Here is a 19,999-nt window from a genome sequence, read left to right on the forward strand (position 1 = left end):
ATTTTTGAGTATTGTTGAAATGCTCCATTCAAACATAAGGTTAATGTAATTTTATACAACCATTCTTTATTGCAAGATATTTAATATAAGATAGAAAAATTTAATATCTAGAAATTATTACTAAAAATAGCAAATCTTACCCATTATAATTCATGATTTTAGTTAGTAAAAAATGTGTAATATTGACATAAATGTTTTTGGAAATTTACTGAAAGTTTTAATTTATTATTTATACATTTCCTTTCAAATACCATATTTTTGAAAATTATTTTTATTTTTATTTATTTATCATTTGCAAAATTTAGTATCAGATCAATTGCATTTTTTTTATCAATTATACCATCATATGTCTTCTAATATTGAAATATTTACGTATGTATTGTTGAATAGGTGAAAAAAGAAATTAATAAAGTTAATTTGGAATTTTTAATACTAGTTCGATGTGTAAAAAGTATATGAAGATGGGCCATTTTAATAATTTGTTTTAGTCAAAAGTGTTATTTTTGATTTTGAAAAGTTAAATTCTTACTTTTTCTGACAGAACAAAATATGATCATATCATTTTTTTAATGTAAATCAAAAACTGTAAAATCAAATCTCCTAATCAATGAGTGTATAAAAAAATATTATATACCTTTTATTATAAAATCACATAAATAAACATTTTATACAATTTTCGTATACTTTATAATAATATTTTTAATTTTTTATATTCTATCAGTTGGTTAAGTATATATATAACAGTTCAGGTGTTAAAAATGTTATTTTATTAATATTTTAGTTCAAATAACTACACTTGTTCGACGTGATAATATCGTAATTTATTTTCGGATAATGATAGAATGTCCCCCTTTTTTTGACCCCGAAGTTACCCGCCTACGTGTCAATCATTATTTTAATAATTTTTAACCAAACGGGAGCATAAACGCGTGAGAGAAGGTGGAGTGAATGGTGAGGTTGTGATACACACGCAAGAGAGGAAAAAGGAAAAGTTAGAAAAACAGAACTTTACTTTACGGTTTAAACTAAAGGCGAGAGTGCGAATTGCTGCCATAGCTTCGTGCGTCGAATTGGAAGCCCTAATTTGAAGTGTTCTTGTTCTGCAAATCAAAGGGTGTTCTGGTATGTTTTACTATCCGATTATAAACCCCTATTTTTATGATGTTCTTCCCCAAATGAAACCACTATTTTTTTGATGTTTTTCCGGAAATGAAACCCCATTTTCATATTTTCTTGTTCGATGATTGAAATGACATTTTGATGAGTTGTTCCCCAAATTGATGGTCTGTAAATCATAAATGTTGTCGTGGATAGTTAATTGAAAATGTGAACTGTTTTGTGTAACCAAAAATGTGAACTGTTTCGGCAGTTAGGGTCGGGTGGCTACAAAAGGTGATGGCGAGCATGACAAAAGTAAGAGGAAAGAGTGTGTCTCTGGTGGAATGAAAAAGAAGGAGCATCTTATGGGTGTAATTGAGCAGCAAGAACATGATATTCGTGAACTTGGTAGAGCGATTGCTAAATTGAAATCAACTTTGGGTGAGAGGGAAAATAGAAGTAAAGATGAATTTGTTTCTCCTATGAATTTGAATGAAGTGGATGTTCCAAGTGAAGCTGCAGAAGACAGAAATGCAACGAACAACGATATGTACGTGCGTATGAGGAATGATCCACGGTTACGGTTCAAAAGCCGTGTAATCCAAATTTCGTTCGCAGTTTATAGTCGGAAGAAGAAAAGGATACCGAAATAGTTGTTGGAGTATGAGCAATATGTATGTATTTTGTTTTGTTTGATGGAAATGAAATATCATTTTCATTTGTTTAATTATAAGAACATAGACATGTCATTGAAACCTATGAAACATTAAGTTGTGTACAATTCTATTTGTTGTGTTTTTGTTGTGTTATGGTGCAATTAATAAATAATGACTTTTCTAAAGTGTTTGTGGTGTTATGTAGTGCATTTATTTAGTAATTAAATTGTGTAAGTCTGTGGTACAAAATCCATATCTCATAAAGACAGTTATTGAATTTTAAGAATTGTTGTGTTGTGGGATTATGATGATGGAAATATTACGATGGCTATTCGATTGTGTCGAAACCCTGTTTCACGTAATAATTCAGTGTAAAATCAGTTGCAGTACTGGCAGTACAAAAAGTTCAACGTAAAAAGGCAGTTATGGAATCACAAAAGGACATTTGATTATCGAAGCAGAAAAGTTGGTTTTTAATTGAATCTTGAATTCCAATTACTTATTTAAGTAGTTTGGTGATGATTCCTGGTGATGGTAATATTTGGATGGTCATTCGATTGTGTCCAAACCATATTTGACGTAATAATACAGTGTAAAATCAGTTGCAGTACTGCATGTACAAAAAGTTCAACTTAAAAAGGTAGTTATGAAATCAGAAAAGGACACTTGATTATGGAACCAGAAAAGTTGGTTTTTAATTCAATCTTGAATTCCAATTACTTATTTAAGTAGTTTGGTGATGATTCATGGTGATGAAATTATTTGGATGGCCATTCGATTGTGTCCAAACCCTATTTCACATAATAATTCAGTGTAAAATCAGTTGCAATACTGCATGTACAAAAAGTTCAACTTAAAAAGGCAGTTATGGAATCAGAAAAGGACACTTGATTATGGAACCAGAAAAGTTGGTTTTTCATTCAATCTTGAATTCCAATTACTTATTTAAGTAGTTTGGTGATGATTCATGGTGATGGTATTATTTGGATGGCCATTCGATTGTGTCCAAACCATATTTGACGTAATGATACAGTGTAAAATCAGTTGCAGTACTGCATGTACAAAAAGTTCAACTTAAAAAGACAGTTATGGAATCAGAAAAGGACACTTGATTATGGAACCAGAAAAGTTGGTTTTTAATTCAATGTTGAATTCCAATTACTTATTTAAGTAGTTTGGTGATGATTCATGGTGATGGAATTATTTGGATGGCCATTCGATTGTGTCCAAACCCTGTTTCACGTAATAATTCAGTGTAAAATCAGTTGCAGTACTGCATGTACAAAAGGTTCAACGTAAAAAGGCAGTTATGGAATCAGAAAAGGACACTTGATTATGGAACCAGAAAAGTTGGTTTTTCATTCAATCTTGAATTCCAATTACTTATTTAAGTAGTTTGGTGATGATTCATGGTGATGGAATTATTTGGATGGCCATTCGATTGTGTCAAAACCCTATTTCACGTAATAATTCAGTGTAAAATCAGTTGCAGTACTAGATGTACAAAAAGTTCAACGTAAAAAGGCAGTTATGGAATCACAAAAGGACACTTGATTATGGAACCAGAAAAGTTAGTTTTTAATTCAATCTTGAATTTCAATTACTTATTTAAGTAGTTTGGTGATGATTCATGGTGATGGAATTATTTGGATGGCCATTCGATTGTGTCCAAACCCTATTTCACGTAATAATTCAGTGTAAAATCAGTTGCAGTACTGCATATATAAAAAGTTCAACGTAAAAAGGCAGTTATGGAATCACAAAAGGACACTTGATTATGGAACCAGAAAAGTTGGTTTTTCATTCAATCTTGAATTCCAATTACTTATTTAAGTAGTTTGGTGATGATTCATGGTGATGGAATTATTTGGATGGCCATTCGATTGTGTTCAAACCCTATTTCACGTAATAATACAGTGTAAAATCAGTTGCAGTACTGGCAATACAAAAAGTTCAACGTAAAAAGGCAGATATGGAATCACAAAAGGACACTTGATTATGGAACCAGAAAAGTTGGTTTTTCATTCAATCTGGAATTCCAATTACTTATTTAGGTTGTTTGGTGATGATTCATGGTGATGGAATTATTTGGATGGTCATTCGGATGTGTCGAAACCCTATTTCAAGTAATAATACAGTGTAAAATCAGTTGCAGTACTGGCAGTACAAAAAGTTCATCGTAAAAAGGCAGTTATGGAAACACAAAAGGACAGTTCATTCAACTACCAGAAAACACAAATATCAGATTTTTATGAAAACCTTAACTTTCATTACATCACATGTAATTGTTTGAAGATCATAATTACTCGTCACACAAACATTTGTTGACAAAGACTGTAATAAATTCATCAGCATCAGCGTGATCCACTTGAAAGAGCACACGATCCCCTTCTTTGAATTGATGTTGATTGTAAAATTCCTTCCAGCACTTCCCTATCTTCGTCGAGCGGGGTGAATCTGAAATTAGAAGTTTGCAAACAAGAGAGCGTCCAACCAATGAATCGAACGGTACCCACCACTTTCCGCGAAACCCGTCGCCCCCAACAACCCAAACCACTCTCCACAACTCCGCTATCCGCTTCCACTACGACCCACAACACCAACCTTTATGGAACGGTAGCCTTTTGGGGAAGAGAATGCCTTGCGATTCAAATGTCTCTCTGCTTGCTTGTGCGTCTCTGCTCCAAGAAGAAATTTGAGGGGAAGAAACGAGGAAAAACGCACAGACAATGTGTTTTTTAAAAAACTTTATCCAACTCAAAGCGCGTGCACATCACGCTAAATTTCCTTTGCTGCTGCCTCCAATTGCCGTTTCCTTAAAAATTATTAAAATAATAACTGCCACGTAGACAGATAACTTCGAAGTCAAAAAAGGGACATTCTATCATTATCCTTTATTTTCAAAACATCTTAAATATTTACGAACTCACAAATTTATACAAAAACGGAAATACTCGACAATAAAATGAAAATTTTAAAAGAATGGGACAGGTAAGGGTATGAATTGTAATATAGTTGAAAGTAAAGGGGTAAAGTGATACTTTGCAATTGATAACGACAAAATGATTGACGGAGAATAGCTATAAAATTGGATTTCCCAGTGTCACAAAGCAAAACCCGGTCATTCACAAACAGAAGAAAATCATTTTTTATTTTTTCTCTTCAATTTCAATCAATATAACAAATGGATCAATCCCTTCCACTTTTCTTCTCTCTCGAACACAGAATCTCTCCTTAACATCTTCTGATTCCACTGGTTTCTTTTTTCTTTTTCTTTTCCTTTTTCTCTCTGCAAAAGGAAAATTTATTAACAAAGGAAAAGAAAAAAGAAACGAGATGAGATTTTTCTTCGAATTTGTTTCATGTTGTGGCTTGCCCACGCAGCGCACGCCGGAGCCAGCCGTATTACGGCTCGAGGAGGAGAGGTCGTTTGTTCCGGCGGCGGCGCCCGCCGTGTCTGTTCGCCGCCCTCACCGCAAGAGACAGAGGATGGGTTCGGCGGAGTGGAGGCCGTCTCTGGGACCGATCTCGGAGGACGGCGCCAGCCTGGCGGAGGAGAGTCCCCGGAAAAACACGGCGGCGTCCCCCGCGAGCAACGCAAAGAAGAGGAGCACCGTCAAGGTTCACTACCGTAGTTACAGTGACGGGTCAGTGAATTTGGTTTTCATTTAACTGAAAAAACAATCCCTGCTGTTATAACATTACATTTAATTTAAAATTAAATAATTTAATATTGATTAATAAAATATGAAGCTGCATTAGTTAATTAAATAAAATTTAAATGGCTTCCCATCTAATTACTTAATCTAGGTAAATAAAAAGCTTGAACATAAATTTAATTTTTTATAAATTAATTTTAATCTATGAATAATATGTTATATTTTTATCTTGTTTTTCTCTATAATATTTCATGTAAAAGATTTTCGGAACAAATAACAAATCAACTAATTTGTCGATTTTCATTGGCTTATGTAATTTTATTATGAATATCATATATTAAAAAGATTAATTGAATTTTCACACATACAAAATGATATATATATATTTTTTTCATCAGAATTATCCATTTGTAATGTATGGAATCAAAGTTTTTTGAAACTAAAACTACTCCCACACGACTTATTGAGAAAAAATCGTAATTATCTTCAAAATACATAATGATAAAAGCAAATAGTCTATTGGACTTTTTTTTCAATGACTTCTAAATTGAAGAATCAGGCCATGTGTTAAATATAGAATAGATATATTGAAAAGTTATGAATAAATGTCTCTGGGTATAAATAACTGATGTTACATTTCATTAATTTGATTTTTGACAACTATTTATTTATGAAGAATGAAAGTGAATTATTTTAGAGATATAATTAGTGGGCCAGTGGCTGCTATGTTAGAACTAAACATAGGTTGTTTAGAAATAAATAAATTTTAGAAGTGAGTGCTAACCCTTTTTCTTCTTGGCCTTATTTGGTTTTATATATATATATATATATATATATATATATATATATATATATATTATGCAGTTGACTTACATGTTAAAATTATAATTTTTTTAATAGCACTTTACTTCCACGTTATATTTATTTTATGCATTGAATATATTGTTGTTGATAGTTGAGTTTAACTAACACTAGCACCTCCAATTTCACGCGAAAGTCTAATCCATTAATAACTTATGACTTTGTATGATATATGTCAATTTACAACTAAGATGAACTAATGAACACAAACTTCTTTTAAAAGAAAGCACACACACTTGCATGACAGTTAATACCACTTTTAATAGAAAAATATCTTTTATTTAGAAAAAAAAAAATGAGGCAACCATGTTTATTCACATGTTATACAACTGAAATTTCAATTAAGATAGGAAAATGAAATTGAAAAATTCATTCTAATAAAAGGAAGTAGAAGAAACCGTTAAACATAGAAACAACTTCATAAGAATTCATTGCTTAAGTTGGTATAAAATGTTGAATTTTTTTTTTCTAATTTGCAGGTCATCCATGCCGACGATGATACCAGCCTTTTCTCCGACGCCATTTATGTTCTAAACTCTAGGGTTGAATTTCTAGATGCAAATATATGTATATATTTACGAACTACATGAATCCAGCTAATAAAATCAAAGCGTCGTGAAGATTTCAATTTGAACTGTGAATGAATGTAGGCTTTTTATTGTTCCATTGTTTAAGGACATTAATATATTCTTCCTGGCCTTATTCTTTTTCTTCCTTAATAGCAAAATTTAAATAAGTCTGATGCAATATCGTTTCACCTTAAATGATTCTGATAGCCATGATTCACCCAGCTTAGTTTTAACTTAAGTGTAAATTTTAGATTAAAGCTAAAAGTTAGAACACATAAATATAAATTGTTTGTCATTTTCATTAATTTTAGCTTAAATTCTCCTTTTGAATCATAGGGTATGTGATATTTTTTGATCATATTAAATGTTACTAGAAGTATTCTTTTTTTATAAATGTCAAATTACTTTAACTAATAAAATTTAATTTTAGACATGATTACAAATATAATAAATTGTTGTTCTATAATTAGAGCTGTTAAAACGGGTAACCTGACTCGATCCGACTTGATCCATCACGGTCATTTAGTGAATCAATTCAATCCGGCTCATTTATTAGTGAGTCAAAAGAATTTGAATCCGGTCTGGTCCACCACGGGTTGGTAGGTTAAATTAGTTGGCTTACTAGCTCACTTAGTTAGAAAAAATACAATTTTTTTTTCTTCGGACTCAAAAAAACTAAATTTTAATTATGATTAAAATCTAAATAAACTCCAATAGAATCTAAATACAATCCAAATGGATGTTAAACTCCAAATACCAAACAAAATCACAAAAAATTCAAATTACCAATGTGTTGGCTAAAAAAAAAATCTAACGTGACCCAAATGCAAAGCCCAATATAATAAAAATGATTTATTTTTTCTAAAAACTCTTGTAGTTCTAAAATGATGATACTTGATTATTTTATAAATAAAATGTTTTAATATAAACAAATTTTCAATAAACAAGTTTTATTATTTTAAAACACAAAATCTCTTAATAAATCATAAGTTAAATTACTCTTTTGGTCCTTCTATTTGTCAAGAAATTTTAGTTTGGTTCTCAAGTTTTTCGTTGTCTCAATTTGGTCCTCATTTTCTTAAAAATCATTCAATTTGGTCGTCGTTGTTAGTTTGACTAGACGGTGTTAAAGTCAACGCCACGTGTCAATTTATGTTTTTTTTTTTGAATTTTTTGAATTATTTTTTATATATGTCACTTCATAGTTGTACCACGTGTCAAAGTAACTCAATTTGGTCCCTATATTTGTTTTTAGTTTCAATTTAGTCCCAATTTTTGTAAAAATAAAGTAATATTGTCTTTCCTTAAATTGATACTAAATTTACTTTTTTTTTAAATCTTATGGTGATATTCTTACTAAAATTAACGTTTTTATTAAATATTTCTATAAATATTTTAAATTAATTTTAAATTCTATACAAAACATTAGACTTTGATTTTATTTTGAAGTTTAAATTTAGTTCCTAAACTTATGTGTGACAAGTTATTTGATTTTTAATCTTCACTAAGTTTATATAATATGATACACTTGATGCCTTTATATATGATGACAAAATTGTTAATTTTTGAAATTAAGTTTGGGGTTTAACTTTGTTTAATAATAAAACTAAAATAAAACCTTGTTTAAAAATATTTCTACAAATATTTAATAAAAATGTCAAATTTATTAAGAATATCATCATAAGTAGTATTCAAAGATTAAATTGAGTGTCAATCTAAGGAGGGAGAATATTGCTTCACTTTTACAAAAATTGGGATTAAATTGAAACTAAAAACAAATATAGAGACCAAATTGAGTCATTTTGACACGTGGCACAACCGTGAAGCGACACGTGTAAAAAAAAATAAAAAAATTAAAAAAAATTAAAAAAAACCAGAAATTGACACATGGCGTTGACTTTAACACCGTCTTGTCAAAATTAACGGCGAGGACCAAATTGAGTCATTTTTAAGAAAATAAAGACCAAATTGAGACAACGAAAAACTTGAGGACCAAACTGAAATTTCTTGATAAATAAAGAGACTAAAAGAGTAATTTAACCTAAATCATATTTCTAGAGTTTTCTACCTTCTCTCTAAACTTTTCTCACCATATATTCATTTTTTTCAAAAGATTTGATTTCTCTCGACGAGTTTTTTCTATTTGTCCAATTAATCTCTCTGATCGAGTAAGTAGTTTTTCTACCCTTTTCTTAGGTCCGTATGTTTTCTCTTTGCTTGCATGTTTCTATGTAGAGGTTAGCATGGACACAATGCTTATTATCATCATTGCACACAAATGGCATATAATCGTACAAAATAATTAATGTAATAATAAACATATCCTTTTTAATACCACAAAGAATAACAACGTGTAATAGTAATAATGTCACATAACAAAGAAAAACCATAATCTTTCACTGTGATTTTAGTGTTAACGAAAAAGAAAACACACATATGCTTTGTGTAACATAGAAAACACCAAATGAAAATTTCAGTGAACATAAATTCATCTAAAAAATAAAAAATCAACAGAGACCATGTAACAACTTGAAGAAAAACCTTAATCCTTCACTGTGATTTGAGTTTTAACGAAAAGAAAACATAAATACTCTGTTTAATACAAAAACAACAAATGAACATATTTTCACCTCGGTTGTTATTTTCTTTTTCTTCTCTTTTTTTTTTTTTTGTTTCTGTTCCTCTATGAAACTATGGTATGACATGTAGTAACCATTGTTATTATTAGACATTATTGGTATAAGTACACAGAGATACAAAGTTTAAATCAGCACTTATTTCTTCTGTGCTTTACATTTTCTTTCCTTTTTGGGTTCATCTTTCGGGTTCAGCTTGAATCGGTCGATTAAAAATACGGTAGCAGCGACGCTAGACAACATCATTGATATGCCCTTTCATCGGGTGTACAATGATATCCTTCATTATCGTTACCGTTGTTGGAGTAAACTTTATGATTCAATCTTAGGCAAACTATTTTGGAATCATCTTTCTAGTCTTTATTAATTATTTGAACACAAAATGCATAAATAATCTCATAAATGTAATCTTAATTAAATCAATTTCTATAACAGATATTACTTTGAAAATACTCGCTCCAGAGAACACTCCATTTCATTTTTCCCCATTCACCCTTTGTCTCTGGTTGACGATTTTGTCCCTGTGCCAGAGGATCTGTACATTTCTATTCAAAGAAAAACAATTTTTACATTTTTTTGCAAATACCTCCTAAAGGATATACAGGCCATCATTAATATAATATAAGAGAATTCAAGTATGATATTTTTTTGTTATCTATTTAAAAAAAAGTCGAGTGATTTTCAATAACCTTACTATATTAACAAGTTCATATGATATTGCACGATATTATTTAAGTTAATTTACTTATTATTCAAGGATCCAAATATTTCTATAAAAAATAATCATTTAAAGTATATTTTATTAAAATATTGATATAAATTATTATGTATTGAGAATCAACTTACAATATGTAGTAGGAGGTGTTAAATAAATTAATTGTAGAATAAATTACAACGTTTTTTTTATGTCTCATGAAGATATTATTTTAGAATGTAATTTGATATAAAATGGACGTAATGTTGCATACCAATGTTAATGTAGTGGTTTGCACACACTAGTGCAATTTTGGCCTTTTAACTCGCGTTATAGGCATCGGTTGTCGCTTAACCGAAGCATAAAATGGCGCGGTGGCAATTTTGTAATTTTTTTCAACTTTTATGTCTCGGTTCATTAGAAAACCGGTGCCAAAAGGTCTAATATGCCTTGGTTTTGAAGACTCGAAGCCTAAAAGTTGGCTAATATTTCAAAAATGCCATTATAGTAGTGACATTTGGCCTCGGTTGGAATTGAACCGCTGCCAAAAATTGTTTTTTGCCTCGGTTAAAATTGAACCGAGGCCAAAAACCAGTTTTCTGCCTCAGGTGGAACTGAACCGCTGCCAAAAACCAGTTTTCTGCCTCGGTTAAAAATTGAACCGAGGCCAAAAGGTTCATTAGGGTTCAAAAATCGCGAATCACTTTTTTTCTCTTCTTCCTCGCGTGCGCGTTCTCTCTCTCAGCCACCCACCTCCACTGCTGCTGTTGCACTCCGACCACTCACAACTACTAGACGTTTGGCTCATTCGTGTTCTGGCTTGGCGAAGTGCGATTTGGGGCTCGCGAAGTGGGCATCAGTTTGTTGTGTTACATGTGCGTGGTAGATTGGTGTTGTGCGTGGATGGAGATCTATGATTTGCTGTAGATGGTTGATTTTGGTTTGCATTTATGCAAGTGTGATGTTCACATTTTTGTGTATGAAGAACATGGTGGTTGCACGATTCAAAAATTGCTCTTACGATGAAGGAGAAGACTATAGTGGCTACAGATCTTTCGTTTTGTGTTTCAGATCTGGCGGTGGTTGACGAAGTTGTGGTGTAACCATGGTGACTACCTAGGGTTTCTGGTGGAGAAGATGGGCAGAGAAGCACATATGGCCTCGGTTCTCAGCAGAACCGAGGCAGAATATGGAGCTTCTGCTTCGGTTGAGACCCAAGGCAAAAAGCTAACCTTTTTGGCCTCGTCCTAATATGCCTCGGTTCTAGAACCGGGGCAAAATGACAAAAATAACCGCTGCCAAAAGCCCTTTCTGCACTAGTGACAGACACAATGCTTATTATCATCATTGCACAATAACAACATATAATCGTATAAAAAAAATCAATGCAATAAGAAAAATATCCTTTGTAATATTAATGATGTCACATAAAGAAAAATCGTAATCCTTCATTGTGATCTTAGTATTAACGAAACAGAAAACAGACATATACTTTGTGTAACATAGAAAACATCAATGAATAATTCAGTGAACATAAATTCATCTCAGAAATCAAAAATCAACTGAGAATATGTAACAATTTGAAAAAAAAAAATCCTAATCCTTCAATGTGATTTGAGTATTCATGAAAAGAAAAGAACACAGATGCTTCGTGTAACACAAAAACTACAAATGAAAATATTTTCACCTTGTCTATTATTTTCGCTTTTTTTTTTCTCTTTTTTTCTGTTCCTCCGTCAAACTGTGGTATGACCTGTAGTAACAATTATTATTATTATTAGAAGATACATATGTAAACAATCATTATTATGACCTTGTCTATTATTATTATTATATGTAAACAAAGATACAAATTTTACAGTAGTACTTGTTTCTCACATGCTTTGCATTTTCTTTCTTTTTTGGGATCATCCTTTGGAGTTCGTTCCAAATGGTCAAATAAAAATACGGTAGTAGCGACGTTGGACAACATCACTGATAAGCTTGTTTCTGAGGTGTACAATAATATCCTTTATTATCGTTCGTAAAATTTATGATTTTGTACGCAATCTCATTTTGTATGCCATCTCATTTTGTATGCAGCCTATTTTGGAATAATCTTTCTAATCTTTATTAATTAATTGAACACAAAATGCATAAATAATCTCGTACTAACATCCATGTAATCTTAATTAAATCAATTTTTATAACAGATATTGTAAGGCCCACTTTTCATTATGTACCTTTTACTTTAAAGGGCTGCCCCATCTTGTGGGCCTAAGGGCAGACCCAAAGGGGAAGGACCAGACCTAATATGCCCCAAACCCTAATCTTGTGCTCTTTTTCGTAAAACAGAAACCCTTGTGCCTCCTTGAGCAGCAACACTCTCTGTTAGGGTTTGCCTTCTCACCGCTTCCAAGTTCGCTCAAGCTGTTCCTACTCCACGTAAGTCATCCTACATCTCGTGCCACCCATTTCTTGGTATCTTTTCGTGTTTTACCCAACTAAGCCTCTGTGATGAGCTTACCTTGTGTTATTTCCATGGTTTTTCTAGCTCCTAAGCGTACTCCTCGTTCTGTTGCGTCCGTGTCTATCATCGAGGTCTTGCTCTAGCCTATTCCAGGTACGGGAAGCTAGAACCTCTTTGTTTAATGTGATTGCGAGTTGTTTTGCTGTATTTTTATGATCCTTGAACTGGTATGTTGTTGTGAATGCATGAAATGGTTAATGTGCCGTTGGTATGTGAAAAATACGACTGTTGCAGGTACGGACAGTGGTTGCGACTGATAAACTCGCCCAAGCGAGCTTGTCTCGCCTAGGCGAGGTGAGTAGAGGTCGCCCAGGCCTTCTCACGCAAACGGTCGCCCAGGTGGCCCGCTCAATTTTGAGCAAGCGAGCATCTCGCTCAGGCGAGGCGAGTCTCGCCTAAGCGAGAACGTGCAGAGGCCACTGTTCCAGATTCTCGAATTCTCGCCTAGGCGAAGGGAGCTCGTCTGAGCGAGAGTCTCTCGCCTGGGCGAGGCTCCTCAACCTGAGCGAGGTGTTGGGTGAGAATGCGTTTTAGCTTCGTGTTCTTTTTGTCCTTTGATGGTTGATCTGTATTTTATTGTACTATTATATGATGGCATGGGGGAAACGAGTATGCATGAGGGGGATGGTATATGGGTTATGAACAATGGGTTTTGAGTAATACTTGAAATGTGATGAACATGAGATGGTTGGTATCAAAATGGCACGATATCGGTATGAGGTGAAATGCTATATTTATGAGTAAGGATGGATGAGCTGGAATAGTACTCGACATGAAATGTTAATGAGGAATTTGGTTATGAAGAGTGGCATGAAAATGATTAATTTATTGACTGATATGCTTGGTCCGTGTCAGCGCGTAAATCCTTGAGATCTCTAGGTGGGGTCTCGGGGTCACGCTTCAATGGTCGGGACATAATTCCATGGCCCCTAGTAGTGGGTGTTCATGGTGGTGCCCCATCTGTATAACTAGGTAAGGATTCAAGGTAAGGTTGCATCCTGACACTCTAAGGAGTTAGTTAGTCTCACCCAGAGCGGACTGACTCCTGTGGTGAGATTAGTAGGAGGCCTGAAATTCATTAAGGGCTAACCTTGTAGTGAGGGAAATTGATTCATTGTAACACTTGTAACACATAGCTCAAGGGTGAGCAACTCGGGGGTGAGCAGAGGTATCCACCACAAGTGCAAGCATCCGCTGAATCCGACCAGGTTATACGTATCCGGATGAGTCGAGTCGTGTCGTAGTGTATTGTTTGAAAGGTCATAACATGCTTGGTTGATATGAGTATATGATATTGTGAAATTATATCTGATTGGATGAATGAAATCTTTTGTGCTCTAGCTTACCCTACTTTTATTATTGTGTGTTCTGTTGCGTGGTACTCTTTTTGCGATGATCATCAACTTGTTGATTTGAGCATATGCGAGGAACACCCGCAGGCAATAGGGAGGTGATGGTTCCGCCGCATAGTCTCCATGGGCTGGATTTTATTTTCCTTTTTAGGGGTTTTCTTTAGGGCTATGGCCCATGTATTGCCTTATGCTTTACTACTCTACTCTCATCTGTTAGACTTTTATCCGGTTTCCATTGGCACCGTGGTGTGCCTAGTTTTGTAGGGGTTGTGTTAAGGACCCCAGGACTGCGCTGTTGGCTATCCTTGTGTGACGTTTCTTTTAATTTCGCTTAATAATTAAATGGGACGTTACAAATATTACTTTGACAATATATTATATAAACTTAATTTAATAAATATTCTCGAGACAAATAAAAAAACTATAATTTGCCAAAATTATCTATTTATTTATCTGTTTCAAAATATTTGAAGTCATGTGCTTAAAAAATAAACAATGAAAGCCAAATAAAATTGTTTTCATAACCTATTGACAGAAATAACACAAATAGTAATGGCATGTATATCAAAACTTTGATACATCCATCTTGGTATATATAAAAACAATAATTCACAAACACATCTATGAATAATCTGATAACAATGTTGGCTCTTATATAGTATTTGTTGGAACAAACTTTACTATTTTCTACACAATCTCATTTTCTATGCAATCTTGTTTTGGACGCAGAGTGCGCACGTCGAAGTCAGAGGATGAACGCAAAAAAGATGAGAAAGAAGAAGTAAAGAAGAAATGAGGAAAAAACTTTCAAGTACAGAAAAAAAAGGAAGAAAGTGAAGGATTATGATCTTTTTCTTCAAGTTGCTACATGTTTTGTGTGAGAATATGTGTTTTTTTTTTGTTATCTGTTATACTGTTTGAAGGATTGTGGTTTTTCTTTTATATCTGTTATATTTTGTGAATGATTAAGGTTTTTCTTTGTTATTTTCATAGTGTGTGGTGTTACAATGTTTGTTATTACATTTAAGGTTTTTCTTTTTTATCTATTATGGATATATAATTGATGTATATATATATATATATATATATATATATATATATATATATATATATATATATATATATATATATATATATATTTGGTGTATATGTGTGTAGACACTAACAATATTCCAATTTGGATGAAGAGGCCAAATTAAAAATATTGAAATTAAGCAAGTTACATAAAAGGTCATGGTCCCATCTATGAGCATAATACATATTATTCGTGTTCCTTTCTCTCCCTCCCCATTAAAAGAAGAGAAAATCAAGAGGAAAGCTTCAGGTACTTTATAGTTGAAAGACTAGATACCAGTTTTTCCATCTATTGTTCCCAATAACTAGGTATGCGTCCGCATTCTATTGCTCGGGGTATTGGGAACTGTTCGATTAATTTTAGGGTTTATTGCTCTTTCAATATTATGTTAAATTACTCTTTTGGTCTCTGTTTTTGTCTTAAAGTTTCAAATTAGTCTTTCAGTTTTTTTTTTGTTCTAATTTGGTTCTGGTTTTCTAAAAGTTATTCCATTTGGTCATTTCCAATAGTTTGATCAAACAGTGTTAAACTCAATGTCACATGTTAATTTATGATTTTTTTATTTGTTCTTATTTTTATTTTTTTTACACATGTCACTTCATAGTTGTGCCACGTGTCAAAAAGTTTCAATTTGGTCATTATATTTGTTTTTATTTTCAATTTAGTCCTAATTTTAGTAAAAATGGAGCAATATTGCCCCTCATGAAATTGAGACTCAATTTACTTTTTGTATGAATCTTATGTGATATTCTTAAAAAATTAACATTTTTATTAAATAATTATGGAAATATTTTTACATTAACTTTATATGAAATACATGTTTGAAATCATATTAGTTAGAGTTTGAATGTGATTGTTAAATCTAATGTGAAACGGAACACAAATCAAGCAACCAAAAAAATACATGAACAAATTAAAATTAATAAGTTGAATAGTAAAATCCTAGTGGTGGACAAAAAATCTAATTTTATTGATCCAATTCACTTTTATTCTGATCCAATCCATTTAAAATCCAATCCATTCAAAATCCATTTAATAGATCTGGATTTTAATCTAATCTACATTTTATATATTTTATGGCTTGGATATCCATTTTATATATCAATATTTTCAAATATGGATAATCAAAAAAATTCAATCCAAAATTTCAATATAAAATTTTAGTTGGGTTAGGTTAAAGGTTGAGATGGACTATGCTAAATTCAGACTCGGACGGACCTTGCTCGACGACCTATACGGATCGGACAGGCTTGACGATCCTAGAGGGTCGGGCGAGCCTGACGACCATAAGAGCTTGGGCGAGCCTTAAGATATGAACGAGCTAGGCCGGCCCGACAAACTAGAGGAGTCGATCGGGCCCAACGATTTTGAAAATTCAGGTGAGCCCGAGACTTGAACGGGCTAGGCGGGCCTGATGACCCGATGAGCCAGGTGGGCCTAAAGACCCGAACAGGCTAGGCGTGCTCGAAGACCTGAACGGGCCAGACAGGTTTGAAGATCTGAATGGGCTAGGCGGGCTCGAAGACTCGAATGAGCCAGGCGAGCCCGATGACCCGAACGGGTCAAGCGGGCTTGAAGAATCGATCGGGTAAGGCGGGTCCAAAGACTCGAACGAGCCAGGCAGGCCCGATGACCAAAATAGGTCAGGTGAGCCCGAAGACTCGAACCTGAACGGGCCAAACGTGCTCGATGACCAGAACGGGCCAGGTGGGCCCAAAGAACCGAATGGGCCAAGCGAGCCCGAAGAACCGAACAGGCTACGCGGGCCTGATAACCCGAACGGGCTCAACGGGCCTGATGATCTGAACGGGCCCAGCGGGCCCCAAGACCCGAACGGGCACGATGGGCCCGAAGACTTAGATGGACTAGGATGGGTCAGCCTGACGACTCAGACGGGTTATGCCCGACGACCTGTACGAACTGAGTCATATTGGCCTTAATGATATAAGTTTTAAAAAAAATCAATTTAAATTTCTTTTATAAAAAATGGATTCCGGATTTGGAACTTGATCCAAATATTTGGATTGGATTTAAATCTTGATCCAAATATTTGGATCTGGATTTAAAAAAAATTCAAACTACTTTTGCTAAAAAAATGGATTTGGATCGAAAATCTAATTCAATTATTTGGATCTAAAATGGATGTGGATTGGATCATTAAAAGTCCACTCCATGCCCACCTCTACAAAATTCTCAAGATTAAAGTATTAACTCCATATTCATTCACCCATATGAGTTGTCCTAAATATTTCGTATAAATTTTAAGTTTGTTTAAAAATATTTAATAAAAATGTTTAATTTTAATAACAATATCACCATAAGATTTATACAAAAAGTATATTGAGTCTTAGTATAAATAGGAACAATATTGCTTCAATTTTACAAATGTTGGGACTAAATTGAAACTGAAAGCAAATATACAGATCAAATTAAGAGTTCTTGACACGTGACACAACTATGAAGTGACATGTGTACAAAATTAGAAAAAACCACAAATTGACACGTGACATTGACTTTAACACCGTCTGGTCAAACAAACAAAAAGAATCAAATTGAACCATTTTTAAAACAAACCAAGACCAAATTGAGACAAAAAAAAAAACTGGAGGACCAATTTAAAACTTGGCCAAAACAAGGACCAAAAAGGTAGTTTAACCTTTTTTTCTAGTATTTCAACTTGTTGATCATGTTTCTCAATCTATTAATTATTCTGATTTCTTTGTGTGACTCTCTGTTAGTGATTTCAATATGCTGATTCTATTTTTAATCAATTAAATTGTAGGTTCTAAAAGAGATAGATTGCTAAAAACTATTCCAATTAGATTCAAACTAAAGATTTTTTTTTCAAGTATATAACTAAACCTAATTTTTAAAAAGAGCCAATTCAACTCCCTTCTTGGCTAAACACTTTTTTTACATCTTACAATTGATACCAAGAGCAAGTTCTTGAAAGTTAATAAAGTTTACATCCTTCTTTTACATATGGATGAATTTTTCAGAATTTCTCAATGCAATAGTGCAAAGGATATGTAGGATGTGCTTGAAGTCACACATGAAGGAACAATGATGTGAAGATGGCTAGGAAGCATGCATTGATTCAAGAGTATGAATTGTTTAAGATGTAGCAAGGAGAAACCATAATTGAAGTCCAGAAAAGGTTCACACATATTATTAACCATCTCATAGGTTTGGGAAAGAAATTTGACAAAGGGGAGCTAAACATGAAGGACTTGAAATGTTTTGATAGAAATTGGCAACCTAAAGTCATAGTCATTTCAGAATCAAAGGATTTGTCAAGAAAATAGTCAAAAAAAGGTAAAGAACATAGCCTTGAAAAAGTAAAACAAGCCCAAGGAAAGATGTGTATACTGTTGGCAAAAGCAATACAAGTCTAAATGCTGAAGCAAGATTTTGATGATGATAAAAGAAGCCTGAAAGCCATCTGGAAGACAATTTGAAGACTACATGTTATAATGTTTAAAGCTATCTTGTAAATTGTAATTGGATTAAGTTAGAAGCAGTATTGTACAAGAAAATTCTAGTATTTCTCGAAATATCAAAATGATAATCGATTATCACTTGGAATAATCGATTATCCTGAGCTGAACAATTTTTTTCAAGAAAGCACTGGAATAATCGATTATTACTTCTGATAATCGATTATCTGCTCAAAAATTTGTTTTCCATAAACCACACTGGAATAATCGATTATCACTAGTGATAATCGATTATCCTGGTCTGTTGGGCGCGACTGTTCAACTTTTTGACCTAATTTCTGGAACCCCTATTTAAGGAACTTCAGAGTTACTTCTCAATCACCTTTTTGAGAAGCTAGAGTACTAGTGCTGTGACTGCAAGAGAGTTCTCTGAAGTGTTCTCAATTGAAGCTTTGAAAAACCTAGTGTGGGTAGAGCGATAACTTTTCCTGAGAGGTGTTCTAGGAGATTGAGTGTTGTTGTTGTTGCTAGGAAAGCTAAGGTCAAGGTTCTCTGTGTGATTTAGAGAAAGGTGTTCATCTCTTGTGTGATTCAAGAGAGGTGTTTTCTTTCCTTACACTCTAAATATCTGATTGTAAATCTGTTACTTGTTAGTGATTTAGTTAATCTTATTTTTAAGAGATTAACAACTGGACGTAGGGTCTTTTGATCCGAACCAGTATAAATACTTGTGTTCAATCTTCTTCTCTATCTATTTATTTCATCCATTATTTTGTTATAAAGAAATTATTTATTGATCTACTTGATAAATTTTGGAAAAATTTTAAAGTATTAATTTTATTATTCAAAAACCAATTCACCCCCCTCTTGGTTTTGTTCGCACGCTCCAACATTCCGCTGCGCGATACCAACATATACATTGTTGGGAAAGATAATGATGATTCAGCAAATATCTAATCATAAGAAGAAAGTGAAGAAGCAAACTTGTGTCTCATGGTTGGCAATGAGTCATCATTATCAAGTCAAACAAGTTCTCTGTCCTCAAAAGATAAGAATGATTATAGTCAATGACTGCATGCTTTTGAGGAATTGCATAATAAAGCAAATATAATTGTTGTCATAAATAATCAGCTAAAAGGTTTAAACAACTGGTTAGAAAACATAGTTAATCAATTGGAAATAAAATTACATGATTTAAAAGAGGATTTTGAAAATCTGGATTTGATTTACAAAAATTCAACTTGTTATGAAAATAAATTCATTTCAAAACCTTATGAAAACTGTACTGTTTTGGAAAATAAAGTCAAATGCCTTTTAAAAACTTGTGCAAGATTCACAAGAGGAAAAACAAATTTAGAAGTTGTTTTTGACTCTCAAAATTGTGTTTTTGGAAAGACTGGAATTGACTATAATTCCTTAAGTGAAAAGAAACTCAAGAAGTTTGCTAATTTCT

General features: G+C 33.1%; 1 protein-coding gene across 1 annotated transcript; it reads left to right on the forward strand.

The window, feature by feature from the left end:
* Positions 1-4,869: 4,869 nt before the first annotated feature.
* On the forward strand, positions 4,870-6,985 carry LOC114168873 (translation initiation factor IF-2-like). Its single transcript, XM_028053841.1, has 2 exons — positions 4,870-5,401; positions 6,754-6,985. The coding sequence occupies exons 1-2, from the start codon at positions 5,091-5,093 to the stop codon at positions 6,806-6,808; spliced, it is 366 nt and encodes a 121-aa protein (XP_027909642.1). The 5' UTR covers positions 4,870-5,090; the 3' UTR covers positions 6,809-6,985.
* The last annotated feature ends 13,014 nt before the right edge of the window (positions 6,986-19,999 follow it).

This window comes from Vigna unguiculata, chromosome 11 (assembly GCF_004118075.2).
Source record: "Vigna unguiculata cultivar IT97K-499-35 chromosome 11, ASM411807v1, whole genome shotgun sequence".
Classification (NCBI taxonomy): Eukaryota; Viridiplantae; Streptophyta; class Magnoliopsida; order Fabales; family Fabaceae; genus Vigna; species Vigna unguiculata.

Bases quoted from the DNA above. Each gene is read 5' to 3' on its own strand.
- LOC114168873 (XM_028053841.1), top strand. From the start codon at position 5,091: ATGAGATTTTTCTTCGAATTTGTTTCATGTTGTGGCTTGCCCACGCAG. The intron at 5,402-6,753 runs GTCAGTGAATTT...TCTAATTTGCAG, and splicing joins TACCGTAGTTACAGTGACGG to GTCATCCATGCCGACGATGA.